The sequence below is a fragment of the Triturus cristatus genome, chromosome 3_1, assembly GCF_964204655.1.
Source record: "Triturus cristatus chromosome 3_1, aTriCri1.1, whole genome shotgun sequence".
NCBI lineage: Eukaryota > Metazoa > Chordata > Amphibia > Caudata > Salamandridae > Triturus > Triturus cristatus.
In genome coordinates, this window is record NC_140583.1 from 656,614,623 (window position 1) to 656,631,109 (window position 16,487).

The window sequence follows — 16,487 nt, forward strand, 5'->3', positions numbered from 1 at the left end:
AGGAAGGACAGGGATGTGAAAACATGTGTCCTGCAAGTCGACAACACCACCCAGTCTCCCAGATCCAGGGCAGACAGAATTTGAACACGCATGAGCATTCTGAATTTCTCCTGTTTGAGGAAGAGATTGAGAAGGCGCAGGTGAGTATAGGATGAAAGACTCTGTCCTAATTGGGCACCAGAAACCTACTTCTGATGCCAGCACCGTCTCTATAGCTCGCTAGGCCAAGAGCGCTGACACTTCCTGGCGGAATAAGGAAATGTGGTCCTCCGTCAACCGTTCGTAAGTGGGTGGCATGGGTGGAGGGGTAGCCACAAAGGAGATGGAGAAATCCCTTTGTACGATTTGGAAGGCCCAATGATCTGATGTCAATGACCTCCAGTGTAGCATGTAATGGTGTATCCTGCCCCCCACTGTATGCCCATGCTTGCAGGAGGGCAAACTAAAGGGGCCTAGAGGCTTTAGCTGCCGGGGGAGTGGTGGACTGGCTTGAACTCTGGCTACCTGTCCACGTGGGAACTACGTGCTAGGCAGACTTCTTCTTGAGTACAGTGTCCAGTTCTGAAGGCCATCATTGGTGGTGTGGGTCCAGCTCTGGAGCGCATCTCTGGCAAATTACTTTACGTTCTGTGGACCACCTCTGGTGCACTGGGTCCCATTTTAAACATCATCTCAGAACAGTTTGTTTATTATTGTGTGTGGCTCTGTGGATGAAAGGGTGAATGATTGGGTGAGTGAATGGATTGATGGATAGAGGAGTATGAATTGGTCAGTGAGTGGATGGGAGAGTAATGGAATCAATGGGTGGATGAATGAGTTAAAGAATGGGTAAGTGGAAAACCCATGGATATGTGAGTGGGTGAATGGGTAAAATGCTGTGGATATCTAAAGTGTTATGGACTGATGTGCAAGTTGTGTGTAGTTGGATAACTAAGTGGGTGAGCATCAAAGGGGTGGTTTGAATGGATGAGTATAAGTGGTTAGGTTCGCGAAACGAGTGGTGGCTGAGGAAAAGCAAACCAGTAATCTGAGGGATGGGTGAGTAAATGGAGGGTTGGATAAGTGGATTCTTGAGTGAATTAATGGATTCCTGATTTAACAGGTTTCTCCCTGGATAGGTGAATGGCTGATGAGTGCTTGAGCAGGTGGATGCACGAAGAAATGAGTAGACCGGTGGATTAATGGGTGCATCGAGGGAGGAAGCTGCATGAGAGGGCGAGAAAATGGGCTGATGGGAAGATGAGTGGGCAAATGGCTGGATTAATGGGCAAGTGGCTGGATAAATTCATACATCAGACTGCTGCCACCTAAAGCTGTGTGCTCACAACACAAAGTGGTGCTACAACTATAGACAGCTGTGCACTGCAACAGAAAATTTACAAACAGGGATAGGACAGCCAATCCTACAATGAGCAAGACTCGCAGCAGCCTGAATCTGTAAACATTACGTAATGTGTTGATGCCAAACCGTATTATTTTCAAAGAACACAAACTCTGGGTTCTATCTTTTTGCAAAGCAGTCCTGAAGATTCCTCCTGCCCATACTCACATTAGAGGTCACTCATAGCTCTAGAATGAGAAACCAACAGAGTCACGAGTGGCATCAGAGGCAGGCCTGGGCGTAGTTCTCAGAGTTTTGCTATGCGGAACTCCACGAAGTTACAAAAAAACTCAGCGAAGTTCCGCGAGTGGCAGAGTGCAGTTTGTGCTGGTATTCCTGCTGCTCGGGTAGAAATTCTATTTGAGCGACAGCTCGCGAACTTACCTTTCGGGCTCGCGAACTTTACGTTCGCGGAAAAACTCTGCTGCACATCGCGAAGCGTTTTCTGCACTCCGTGAGCGCCACGGAATGCAGAGAGCAGAAAACGCCGCGAACTGAGTGAAGTTCACCGCCCAGGCCTAATCAGAGGGGATATGTGATTCAGTTAGTGACTTATTACACTCTGGCCCATTTTCTTGGAATTGGAGTGCCAATACTGTATCAAGCCCCTAGTAGTGTTGTGCATCACGTCTTTGAAACCAAAAAGATTTCCCCTAAGTGATACATTTAAAAAAAAAAAAATCTTGAAACAATGAAAAGTTGTTGATATTTTGAATGTCTATGTTTCTAAGTTATCAACGCAAGGAATGATATACGCGATAATTCTCTATTCTCAATTCAGCAGGAACGTAAAGATTGACACTGTATGAAGATCTGATACTGACAGGATCCCAGAAACACGTCAGATGCAGCATTTTGCTTGTTCTTCTGTTTTAGAGTATATCACTGCTTCCATAGATAACAAAGGAGCAAGTTGATGTTATACATTACGTCATTAGCAAAGGATTTCATACCTGGTAGTGTGTATTCCGAGTACTTTTGAAGGACGTCAATCAGCTCTGCTCCATATTTTTCCAGTTTGTCTTCGGTAACACCATCAATCTGAAGCAAAACCTCAGGTTCAGCAGAAAGGCTTTCTGAGAAGAAAGAGAACTTGAAAAATGAAAGGATGCAGGTAGGAGATAATATTAGGAAATAAACATGATTCTGCTCCACACAGAAGACTTAAAAAAATATGGTGTACACTTATGGTCAAGGGGCTAAATTAAGAATTGGCTAAGTCAAAGGAGTACTATCAAATAAAATTCTCCCTTAGGAGAGAGGGGCTCAGTGGAGTCGCAGGGATCAGTGCTAGGGACCATTTATTTCTGTGTCCCATCAGCAAAGATGCACAAGGGAAGAAGGTTAGATGTGCCTCTTTGCAAACATCAATAACATCCACCACTGATTTGGTACTCAAGATGTTGGAAAAATGAAAGGGAGTGGGTTTATTGAAACTTAAATTAGTAAGAAATGGTCACCAAGACAGAATGCAATCAAGTTTAAGTAATGCAATTATGTCAGGGAACAGTAGAAAAGTGGGAACAGGGCAAATGAGGCTGCCACATGAGGGAGATATCTTGAGATTTCTTATCCAATAATTTCAAAGCTTGCAAAGAGTCTGGCAGGGTAGCATAAAGGAAATGCTGGAGTGCATCAATCCCAACCCACATAAAAAGGAAGGTCCTAGTCAAGCGAACTGAAGAAGTTCTATCTGGAGGTTTGTGGCAGGTCTTAAGGCCTGACTCAATGTATTGTATCAAGTTCGTGTTATGAATGGTGAAACTGCCAGGTACTCACACAACTGGGTCTGGTTGCTCCAGTCGAATTTCAATGGATTATGCATTAATTGGCAGGCGCTGGAAGCACTGTGGTAAATGCTGTGAAAATGGGCCCTATTTTGAGTCAGGCAGTATATTAGTACACATGGGAAGGTGTGCAAGAGTTCGGCGTTCCGACTTTTGGATTTACAACGGCTGCACCTGGAATCAGCATTTGTTAAGCCTTCAGGGATACCGGTCTTTATTTTATGAGACAATGTTTGTAACTTTGGGTACTTGATGGCAATACCACATGTATAAACCCTATTTGAAAAGTGATATCTTGAAAGTCATAATGGCCACTTGAACTACCAAATACAGAGTTGGTAGTTCAAGTGGCACGGTAATTGATTTTGTAGCCGAATTAGGAGTCCAAGAACCTTCATGAAATCTTTTTTTATAACTTTTAAGTTAGTACTGTGAAGGAGTGTAATGTCTTGTTTTTGGTTCATATGAAAATGTTTTCTATTTTCTTTGTACAGTTTCACAAAAAACATTTATTAAGGCATAATGTCCATAAAACTACATAAAATATAAATGCCAAACTTGGAAAAATCATCAAGCCAACCAGACGTGCAAGTTCTGCACATATCACAGAGTCACTATCCTATTTTATCTGGGTCTGCCCGGTCTTCAAAGCAGAAAGAAGGTTGCTTCTGCTACTGAGGTTTTGTAAAGCCAATATTAGAATGTGCTACAGTGCAATTTGCCTCTGCTTTGAAGGCAAATATGGCAGCATGCTCATTAGCAGGTTTATAAAAATTCATGACCTCAGTTACACAAAGCCTGAGAAACTGGCACAACTAAAGAAATATGAACGCAATTCCCATTAGGACCAAAGTCTGCAAATTTCAATCTGGAACACTCCAAAAGGGTATTTGGTCTGGACAATGCCCAACGTTGCTGAAGGAATTGGAAAGTATAGGATCCTCGCCAACGACCAGCAGCTCAGATTTGGAAATTATCACTCACGACTAAAGCAAACCTTTTCGTTTCATGGGATATTTGATCTATAAATGTAGGGGGTGTTATCTAGTTAATGGTCCTTTCTTGTTTTCCAATGTACAAAAGTATTAGGGAATGGGCAATGTTTTTAAATCTTTTATATTGAATGGCTTTATTTAACAGATAATAAAAAATCTTGTATGAATTGTATATAAAATACATCCTAGCAAAACATTATAATTATTATATTACAATAAATAAATAATTTTTACATCAATAAATATGTAACAGTCTCTAAAAAATGTGCCACTATAACGTTTACATCTAAAACACACATTCTAGTTAAAAGCCCAGTGGCAGATGATCGTGTTAAAGTTCCATATTTTACAAAAAGTGATTTTGCATTTTTTCCCTATCCTTCCCTAAACAACAATCAATCAATTAATCTGTGAGTTAAAGTGCATTTGCAATTCATGGCAATGCCCCTTATTCATTTGAATCTTCTGACAGAGTTTACAAAGTAGGATTACAACCTAATCTAAATTTTAACACGGTCAACAGTCGGGTGGGATTGGGTAGTCTATGTAAATATTGGGTTGAATCTTCACTTCCCATATCCCCACAGTTAAGGATATAGAAGGTTTACATTTTAAATACTCCATGTTCTTTTTACAAGATAATGCATAGGCTGATTTTTTTCAGTTACAATTTGGAAGGAATCAACATTTCTCAGAGCCTTAGGATTGTCAATCAATTTGACTGTGTTCAGTAATGATAAAGACTACTTTTGTTCACTGCTAATTGCTTCAGTCCAGCAGATATACGATATCTTCTTACTATTTTCATCCACTAACAGCTTACGATATGTATATCCACTAACTCAGACCAAAGTGTAACTTTTATTCACATCCAATTGCCTGTATCATCTGTACCTTTTGGCAGCTCCAATATCTTTTTTCAGAGTGATGCTCATAATAATATTCCAGAATTTTTTTGAATCACCCCTTTCTCAGCCGTACAGAGCCAAAGGCGGACATTTATATGCATAAGAAGTTAGCATACACAACAATGAGTACCCTCCATATAATTTACTGAATCGTAAAAAAGCCCTGGCAGAAACTGAGGACCAGATGTTTATGGTTTTAAAAAATTATCATTCCAGTTTAAACTATTTGAGAAGTGTAAGCCTAAATATCTGTTTTGACTTCCTCATTTTTTTGTTATTTAAAGCCCATGTATAGTGCAGCTGCTTCCCACCAAATCCCATTATTTGTTTTCAAAATTTATGTTCAAAATGCCTTCTGTGCAAAGCTTCCCAAATGCCTCCAGTTTCCTTTACAGGCCAATTTTGTATAATCAAATATGATCAAATCGTTCCCATACAGGACACAAAGGTATGTGGCTGTCACACATTTTAGGTGAAAATGAACAAGAGCTTCTAAAAAAAGAATGGCAGGTTAGGTTTCTTTATTGTTATTCATGGAAGCATGAAGGAAAATTAAAAGGTATTTGATGGAGTCAAAACTAGTGGTGTTAATAAAGACATGATTATTCAAACTATATTAACAAACTACTATTAATGTCTCTGTTTTTAGGAGACTTAAAGTGCTTGGAGGTAATCATAGTTATTTTTCAAACAAGGTGTTTAAGTTGTTTTATGTAAAGATGGATTTTATTTTATGTTGATAAAAAGACTTATGCGATAATATATTCAGAACACATACAAAATATATTCTGCTTTTGTTCAGACTAATACGACCTGTCAAGAGTCAACAGCTATTTGTACCAGTACTGAATCTAGGGTTTTGAAAAGGTTGGCGATTGGTGTTGTTCTTTCGCTTTCTCATTCTCCTTAGGCAAACGTGTGCCACAATAAATGTATTGTTGATGCTGGTTGTTAGTAGGGACAATGGGTTCAATCTGTATTTTACCTCCTTGACACTCCTGCATGAATTCCAAGCACCAAGGTAAGTGCTTGGATGGTCTGACAGTTCTAGAGCCCATAGTTCCAGAGGAAAGCTAACAAAGAGTTCATCAGAAAATGCAAACCAAAGATAAATGGGGAGAGAGAGGTACCGTTTGGGCAGAAATGTCCCTTGTATGCTATACAAGCGTGTTCCCCTGCTAGAGCACAGTGCCCAACTATGTGTATATCTGTTATCCCAATTTTTATTTGGGTCCTGGCATCACACTAATCTAAGCATTTGCACAGAGGCCTATGCCTGTCACAGACTGTGTGAGGTCATGACTGTTGAATGGCATCTCAAGCATGCCTTCGCTGTGTGCAGTGTGCTACTGTTCTTATCCTGGGTAAAGCACATAAAGTGGTGGTGTCAGCATACTGTCTTTCTAGAGGAAATCAATAGTGTGAAATAATCTTTTTACCTATGACAATTGTACTACAGGCCTATTGGCTCAGCTGCGCAAAGTTCCACTATTATGTGTATGTCAATAAACCTGTGCGTCACTTTACAAAAAGCCTATGTCTGGAGAGCAGCCAGAGGAGGACACTTGAAAGAACCACTACCCCAAGCCAGTTCTACAGTGGATCCATAACCCCAACCTGGAAGTTATGCACACATGTAGGATACAATCCACTCCACTTTGTTCCAGTTCTATGTCCTTTAAGACTTAGGAGCTGAGTGCCCCTCTGAGTACTCAAAGTACAGCAAGGCAGGGTGTCTGGCTGACAGACAGTTTTCAAGAGATGAGGGGATATCACCTGAAGCCTGTAATTTCTACTGGAGGAGTTGTGTATCTGCCCTGAAGCCTGCCAGCCTGCTAAGAGAGTGAAGGAGTATGCCTGCAGGAGGATAGACTGTACAGGTAGAGAAAGGCCCAGCCCATCCTGATGTCTGTGTGATGTCAAGTGACAGCTGCAACTGCATGATTGCCCTAGACCTAAATGATTGCTGCAACTGCATGATTGCCATAGGCCTAAACAAGGGCTGCACCGGCATGTTGCTGTACGTCGGGACAAGGATGGTAAGTGCTTGACTGCCATATGTCTGATTGGTGCTGCATTTTTCTCCAGTCCAATCTGCATCACAATGTGGAGTACCGCAGGGATCCTCGCTAAGTCCGACACTATTCAACATCTATGTGTCGGACCTGGCGAGGGTCATAAAATCCTGCGGAATCTCCCTGACTACTTATGCCGACGACACCCAATTGGTGCTGTCAATACACAACGATGGAATCTCGGTGGCAGCCAACTTCCAAATGGGAATGATGGCAATAAGCTTCTGGATGTCATCCAACTGTCTTAAACTCAATTCTGATAAGACAGAAGTGATGACATTCGGGAGGCTCCAACCTACCTGGTCCCCACAATGGTGGCCCCACCAGATGGGACAACCCCCAGAACCTGTAACGAAGGTACGCAACCTGGGCGTTATCTTCGATAACAAGCTGTCATTTCAGCAACATGCTAATGCAGTGGTTTCTTCTTCCTTCCACACTCTAAAAAGGATAAAAAAATTAATCCCATATCTTCCTCCTCATGCAGGCAAAACCCTGGTCAGTACTTTGGTATTCTCCAAAACTGACTACTGCAACGCACTGTTCCTCAATGCACAACAAAAGGTCCTCAATAAACTGCAAACAGTGCAGAATGCAGCCGCCAGGATACTGCTATCTATCCCTAAGTTTGCATCGGTCTCCCCCTACATCCGACAGCTGCACTGGCTACCGGTGAGGAGCCGGATCAAATTTAAAGCATTATGCATAGCATATAAGGCTATCCATGATCACGGACCCCTATTCTTAAGAAGAGCCTTCCGACCGCTTGAACACACAAGAACCTTGCGGTCATCCTCAGCACATTTACTCATGGTCCCCCGTACAAGAAGGGCCAACTGGGGCGACAAACGCTTCTCAGTGGCCACAGCCATTTTGTGGAACACACTCCCTCTACACATCAAGTGTGCCCCGACCCTTCTGAATTTCAGAAAGAAACTAAAAACCTGGTTGTTCCCTGCCTAAACCTTCCTACCCCCCCCCCCCATGAGAGTTCTGCATCTACAGCGCCGAGACACCCAGGGGTATTTGCGCGCTCTAAAAATCGCCAAAATAAAATAAATAAATAAATAACTTGTATGATCAGCTCACAGCCCCGACCCTGGCTGCATCTGTCCTGAGCCCAGGTGAGGCCCCATCACTGCAATGTCTAAAAACTGCCAGGTCTGTGCCTGCACTGGCCCTGAGCTACACAACCTGATGCGGGGGGAGGGTTAGGAGGAGGAGGGGTGCTGACAGAGAAGGCCTGTGCCAACGGCCAATGCACTCCAGCAGACATTTTGGCCTACCACAGCTGCTGAAGGATACACGTGATGGTCACTGCTGGTAAACGGAGACAATCCATCCAGAGAAGGTGTACGACTAACAATACTAAGCGTGCTTTTGACTGTGGGCATAATACTACAGGTGGGCTTGATTCACACTAACATTTGACTCCTACAACAGGGCAGGGGGGAGTGTTACCTAGAGCTAGTAGACTACTCAGGAGGTAGTAGCACAAGGAGTATGGCGAGTATAGAGCCTGAAGAGAATCACACTCAGACACTGGATTTATGTAGTATTGAGTGTTACTGTGTGATAAAGTACTTAATTTAATGAAAAGAAACACTGGAGTGGACACAGAGATTGTATGTGTGCAGAAGAGGTTGTACATGCCCAATTTGCAGAGCCATAGTAGGAAAGGGCCTAGAACATCAGTGGTAAACTGCATCAACCACCATGATTGAGGCCCAGCAGCCCCATAGGCTTACAAACGGGGTTTTATAGGTAGGTAAGTAGGTACTTACATATATACATACATGACCTGTCAGGTGACATTCACGAGTAACAAACACAGCTTAAAGGCAGTACAAAGGTGCATGGACTGGCCTTTTAACAAGTAAAAAAAATGGTTGGGGACAGATACTAGGGAACAATCATACAGTGAGAGCAAAGACAGCAGGAGGCCAAGTAGAGCCAATGTGTTACAACAAGCAGGAAAATATGCAGACCAGATACCCTAGTTTTCCTGTTTATTATCCTTAAAACTAACACAGGGCGATGTAAAATATTCTGCATTATTAAATACCAAAGACTGCAATCAAGCAGCCTCTCTAGCACATGCACTAGAGCTCACCTATAGGGATCACCAACTTGCTTACCTGCAATTCTTTTGATGGTTGCTGTATTGAAGATATTGAAGTAGTGGACATTGAAGACTTTACCAAGGCGTTTGCAAAGTTCAGTTAGCTCTCCCAAACACTTTTTCACCATTTCTTCCCGTTGGGATACATGGCTGACCACAGAAGCCTTGTTCTTCCGGAGGTTAGTCGCACTCTCTGTGTCAAAGAACTCCACCTTGAAAATACCAAAAAAGTAAGGCCTTGTAACATCAGGTAACATCTCATCATGACATACTAAGACAGAATACAACACATGTAAGAGGCACCATGAAGGTCATTCAATGTGCAAAAAAACATGGTCATTGTGACACAGCAAACAATGACTACTACACGGGCCAGTTCAAAGCGATCCTGGGAGCTCACTAATCTAAGATCTTCCTCAGAAAATCCTTAAGACAAGAATGGGATTAATACCACACAGGCACCCAAGTGGGATGGTTTAGTCTGTACTCTGCTTCACAGTACAGCAGCTCTCATTCAGACGATGATTTTAGGCACATTGGAGAAGTGACTAAGTTTTTAAGAGTGAAACAAGAGGAACAAAAGCCCCAAAGATTTCTAAAGTAGGTATGATATTATGCCTCTTTAACAGGAGGCACATGGAGACTGTGGCTGTCCATCAAATGCATTGTTTCTCCAGAGGTCCATGTCTCATATTTACAATAGTTTACCTCAGCTCTGATGCAACATCTTAAAATAATGATTATGGCTGGGAATTTTGAACATCTCCGGAACAGAATATCGTCATCACAACAGCAAGGGAAAAAAGGTAAGTGCACAGAGGGAGGTAAGAATGTATTATTCTTTATTCCACATCTACCTACCTTGAATGAATGAATATATGTAAAACAAATGTATGTACATGTGGAGTTAGGTATAGAAAATGTATAGAAACTTACATTTTTATATTTAGTCCCTGGAAAATGTTGTAACAATAATCTGCACCATTAAGATTAGAGATTCGAAATTCACAGCCCACACCAAAATAATACAAGTGTTTGTTTATGCAGGTTGTTGAGGAGTTCCAGCTCTACATGAATAGTTGCAAAACAGGACTACTTATTTACATCAAGGAATTTAAATACTGCATAGCATAAACATGTGGGATCAAACATTGGTAAATCACCAGTAATACTATGTGAGTAAAATTTAAAAAACCAGCTGCAACCACAGGCAAATATATCAACAGTAACCCATTTATCCTGTGGACCTTTAGAGTTACTGTGGTACATCAGTACCAAGCAATGCCTTTAGTATACTTATTTGGCGTGTGGGTGGTGGGGATGGAGGATTTTCAGAAGTTCACAGTACTCCAATGTCAAGCAGAATTACTATGGGAGCCCAGAGGGACAACAAAAACTGCAATGCATATGGAAGAGTCCAGGAGGACCAAGGAAAGTCCATATTTAGGAAGGAATACTCTGTGACGGTCGAGAGCACAGAGGAGCCATTGAAAGAAATATTTACCTCACAATTATGTGGATTTGGGTAACAGAATGCCCAATGCCTACACTAGCAGAATGGTGGTTAGAGGGAAACTGGCACAGTCATACCCTGATTAATCAACACCCCAGTAATAAAGGTCTCAGATGAACAGTGATACACAGATATCAATGACTCCTACCCACCTAAAAGGTCCTCAGTGAGACTGTGGTACCGACCTGAAAGGTCCTCAGTGAGATTGTAGTATGCAGATGCTGAGGACGATCTACATGCTATCTATGGTGGGCTAGAGGGTCTGTGGTACACCAACACAGAAGAATGTGCATACTCCACCTGGGAAGGAGCCAGAGGACTGCAGTTTTCTAATACTAAGGAATATCTACCCTGCCCAAGTTGACCAAGTTAATCTTTTTAAGTAATCTTCTCACTGAATCTGGGAAGAAGACACATGAAACAATGTTATTTTGTTATGTAATGTGTATTTGTATAGTGCCCAACTCATGTGGGAGTGTGTCCTGGAGCTGAGGCAGGAGCTGTACGGTCTAGGGTGGAAGAGCCAAGTCTTCAGTTTCTTGCGGAATTCAAGAACTGAGGAGACAGCGCTGATGTGCAGAAGCAGGTCATTCCAGACTTTAGAAGCAAGGTAGAAGGCAGCACGACCACCGAATCTGGTTCTAGGCATGCAATGGTGTTTGCGAGAAGAAGCCCAGCTGAGCTGCAGTGTCTGATAGGTTTGTGGAAGTTTATGTGGTTGTTGAGGTATGTGGCGTCAATGTTGAGTAATGCTTTGTATGTGTGCTCGTTTATTGATCGGGACCCAGTGGAGCTCTTTGAGGTGCAAGGTGATGTGAGTGCTGGGTGGGAGGCTGAGGGTGAACCTGACGGCTGCGTTTTGTATAGTCTGGAGTCTTCTGGTCAGTTGAGCATTGATTCCAGCATTGAACTACGTTGTCGAAGTCCAGCTTGCAAGAGACGAGGGCTTAAGCAATTTGAAGATCTTCTTGAGCATCTTGAGTGTGTGGAAGCAAGAGACAGATACTGCGTTCACTTGGACGGTCATGGTGAGTTGGTTGTTGATTACTATTCTGAGGTTCTTTGCATTACTACTTACGACTTGTCTGTGTTCAGCTTGAGGCCGGTGGTTTTTATCCATCTGGTTACTTCAGTCATGCAAGCAGATTAATTGGTCTTGGTTTGGAGTCTTGTCGGAGAGGGAGTATGAGCTAGCTGTTGTCAGCGCAAGATATGACGTTGATTCCGTGGGCACAAATGATGATACTGGCGTGTAGGGTCATGTAGGTGTTAAACACAGTAGGGCTGAGTCAGGATCCTTGTGGAACTCTGCAGCTGAGGTGAAGGGCGCCTGGCTGACTGACTGGGTGTGACCTTTCAAGAAGGAGCAAATCCAGCGTACTGCAGGACCTTGGATGCTGGCTTCATGCAATTGTTGGGTAAGGGGGGGGGAGGGAAGAGACGGTGTCGTAGGCTGCAAAAAGATCAAGTAGGATGAGGGCCGTAGTGCCACTCTATCCATGATCACCTGGATGTCGTCCATGGTTTTGTCCAATGGTTGGACCTAAATCCGGTTTGAGTGGTTGTCAATGAGGTAGGTTGCTAGTCTTTATCTTTTCCTTGACTTTTGATGGATAGGATAGCAGGGAGACATGCCAGTAATTGGATAGCATATTCAGATCTACTGAGGGTTTCTTGAGGACGGAGAATATTGTAGCATGTTTCCAATCACCTGAGTAGGTGGCTGTGATGACTGAGGAATTCAGATGTGCTGATGAAGGGATGTGCAGATGTGCACCAGTCCTTTGGTGAAGATGTGGTGAGGACAAGGGTCTGACGGTGCTTAAGAGTGCATAGACTGCATTGTTGCTGCAGTTTTTTGAGTAGTGATGGTGGGCAAGGTGGTCCTCTGGGCGATGGTAAATTTGGGCAGGAGGGCTGCGAGGGTGGAAGGGTCTGGGTGAGGATCAAAGTTTTTGGAGATGCTGGTGATCTTGTTGCAGAAGATCAGGGACAGCTGGTGTGAAGAGGTCCTCAGAGGGGATTACACTGGTGGAGCTTGCTGCCAGAGGTGAACTCTTTCGTTATGGTAAAGATTTCCATGGTGCTGTTGGTGTTGCTCTCAATGTGGTTGATGAGCGCAGGGCTTTTGGTGGATCTGATTTGCTGATGGTAGCATCTGATGGAAAGTTAGTAGGTGCTCGTCAGTATCGCTCTGACTTTGTCTCCATCTATGTTCAAATTGCTTGAAGTGGCATTTGGTGAGCCTGAGCTCTTCGTTGTACCAGTTTGCTTGGGGCCAGGTTCTCGTGGCTTTGAAAGGAGCCAGGGTATTTGTGTGGGTGTTGACCCAGGCGTTGGAGTTGGAGATTGATCTGGGGAGGTTGTTGTTGTGTCGAGGCTGGCGTTGTAGGAACTTAGATGAATATACTGCTTCTGAGAGCTTGTTCCAGTCCCGTTGTGAAGATTTAGTGATGGTGGCGGCCCAAGATAGGCTTGCCATTGGTGCGCATTGGGTGTGCCAACGGCACACCTGTTGTGTGTGTCTACTACATGTCTGAGCTGCAGCCTCCACTAAGTGAAGACAGTTTTGTTGGAAAACCAGCGATATGAAATCCTATGCGGATGGATGATGGGAATTGAATTAAAACATTTTAAAGCCAGTTTCTAGCTCGAAGACAGGTGAATGCCAGACAAACCAAAATCTAATAATGTGATATTACAATCAATATTGTAGTTCAGGGCTGAGCTATTGAGAATTTTTGTTTTAATAAACAGTCAAGAGAGTAACACAGGGAATGGGGGTGGGTGGGAAGCACGCTAGGGAGACAACAGAAAACCAGATGCACACTTGTCGACTGCTGAAGCAAAATAAAAAAGTAATTAACTAAAATTGAGCAGTGGAAAGACACAAGTAAATATGAAATGCTGCTGGCGAGGGACAGACCCAAGATTGACAAGGCAAGCCTCTAAATAACAAGCAGGCAAATGAGAGCGATAATAAAGCCAATGTAAGCAATGTTTGGGCTGCGTGCCCATCGATGTTCTTGATAACCCCACAACATGTCGCTCACGGTGTAGGTTTTACCTGAAAAGGCATGAAAAACTAGTGACATATCTGTCCTCACTCCTGCACTCATTGCCAGTAGCAACCGACAAGCAAGTGTGCAAGATTAACTCTGAGTTTTTGTGACTCTGTATGAAACCACAAAGTCTTCACTTCGTATATTTTCTCCTTCACCGAACCACTTGGATCCACATCACGCTCCGCTTCAGAACATACAACTTAAAAAGACAAGTCATCTGGCAGCAATTCATCAAACTGTACAATGTGAACAGAACAAATGTCCTAGCTTTAGTCCTATCTCCTCTTGAAAGGACAAAGACCTACTAGTCAGCATTCCCAAAATATATCTGATTAGCCTTTCCCAACCCATCACTCCTCCCCACCACTGCTAGGAACAGGGAAGAGCATGCTTCATGAAGCTGCACTTTATTTTATTTATTTTGAAGGTTTTATAAAGCGCGAACAAGACCCTTGCGGGTATCCGAGCGCTTTACACATGTTAAAGAACAGAGACATATACAATTACTACAAATATAGTCAGGAAAGGAACATTATATGAGGGAATCTCTAAGAGGGCGGGATCGCCTTCATGATAGGACAGAAAGTCAAAACAATAAAATAACCAGCGAGCCATATCATGAAAGAAGACAATAGGTTCTGTTAGGCTCAGCGAGAAGTGTTTCAAGGACCAGGGCAGAAATGTGTTCCTGAGTAGTAATTTAACTTCTTTCTTTTGAGGATACCGTTGAGGGATTTAGTCTGGTTTCTGGAGGGGCGGGGAGTTTTAAATTCTCGGGGCAATGCCAGCGAAGGCTCTAGGTTTTCTTTTTTGAAAATCTCTGAGGTTTCAGCAGTAAAGTACAGGAGCTTCTAGGGAGTACAAGCTTCTGAGCCAATTAACTTGGTGTGTTGAAGTGTAGGGCTTTGGGGGTAACGCGCTCTTCAAATGTCAAAGTTTCTCCACCACTGAAGAAGTCCAGTGGCTCTTCTCTAACAGTCCACGTCACATTCAACTTCTGCATTATCATCTAGAACAGATGTTCTCAAACTTTTGACTTCCGCAGACCCCCCTAAAACCTCCAAATACGGTGAAGCTTTTCTAAATTCAACTGAGATTGAGACCACCCCCATTGTCCAAGCACTTGCACTACTTTCATGAATCAATATACAAACTTAAATTGTGGCCCCCAATTTAAAAGTCCTTCATATTTAGAGAACATTTAAAAAGCATTCAATTTTACATGTTGCGTCTTTATTTATTAATCTGTTAATATTATTTAATTGTCTCAGCAGTCGCGGAGCCTCTGAGTAGGTGTCGTGGACCCTCAGAGGTCCCTGAGCCACAGGTTAAGAACCACTGACCTAGAAAGCTGAAAACACAAGCACTCCAGCACGTTTATCAGAAAAGCAAAGAATTCCAGTGCCTACCATAATACAAGTGTAACCTCCATTAAGTTGCAGATAAGAAAATACCGGCAGAAACCAAGACACCAAGCCTTCTAGTGTTTAAGTTCCTAGGAATTAGAACTCCCCCTTCCTAAAGAATTCAGTACGCTCCATGTCTCCCATACTTAAGAAAGGAACTGAAGAGCCTATGATTTAAGCAACACGTCACCCACATGAAACATCCCGGCAATGTGATGTCCTATATATTTCAGCCTTTGCCTCATTCTGAACTCTCCCACGGCTCCCAAATAGCTTCATGAATTGGTTATTTTTGGAAATGGGTGCTTTTCTACGATAGGTTTATTGCAGCTCCCAATGTGTCATTGCGTTGTTCTCTTGCAGTTTTATGATCGTTTAAAGTTTCTTGTGGCACTGAATCTGTTAGCTAATTTTCATGACGGTAGTAGTCCCGGAAACCACAGGGCTTAGGGATGTACCTTTGTACATTTCCTACTAAATCAACAACACATTCAAATTTGGCGAGTGAAATCAGAATTTCAGGGAAATAACGAACCTAGTATGGTATATATGAATAATATCTTCTCCTCAAGGACTTGCTGCACTTCCTTGTGAAGAAAATCCTACCATCTGCTCATTAGAAATGTTTTGCTGAATGTAATAAGTTTCGGTCACATGATTAAGCTCTACTGACTTTTACTGAGAAACTGAGGAAGGATCTCTCTCTCGGATTTTAGCTCTGTGCTCCAACTAACTATTTTCTAGCAAGGGTGCTGGTCAGCTGAAGTGCCAATTTTCTTTGATCTTTTGCTGTGCTGCTTGCTATTTTGCATCAAACCCTGGGTGGACCTTTAGTCCTCCCAACCTTTTTTATTTTATTTTTAACAGATGTCGCGTGTGGTGGCGGGAAACACCTCAACAGAAGGGAGGCAGCGGAATGCTGGACCGAGCTCCACACATCAAACTGAGGGCGCAGAGGTAAGAGTCATTTTCTCCAGTGGAATTGGGTTGGTGAACGGCTCAGCACCAGACTTGTGAAATTAGACAAAAACATAAGCCCGTCTGAACAGGCTCCCCACTAGCAATGTCTCTCTTAGGCAGACAAGCAAGGCAGATCAATTGGAAGACTCTCAAAGAACCTTTTCAGCAAGGGGGCTTTGAGGCACCGGACCCTGAACTTTACTACCTGTGTACCCCAGCATATTCTGCTCATTAATGGCTTCTCTCTGTCCCTTTCCTTTCACACTTAACTGTTT

General features: G+C 43.0%; 1 protein-coding gene across 1 annotated transcript in view; it reads right to left on the bottom strand.

Moving 5' to 3' along the window:
• Positions 1-16,487, bottom strand: part of BLM (BLM RecQ like helicase) — a 383,147-nt gene that overhangs the window by 19,803 nt on the left and 346,857 nt on the right. Inside the window, exons 18-19 of the mRNA XM_085644695.1 lie at positions 9,285-9,480; positions 2,335-2,457 (exon numbers count right to left, since the gene is read on the bottom strand). Of these exons, the coding sequence (XP_085500821.1) occupies positions 2,335-2,457; positions 9,285-9,480 (319 nt within the window). The remainder of the gene's footprint in view (positions 1-2,334; positions 2,458-9,284; positions 9,481-16,487) is intronic.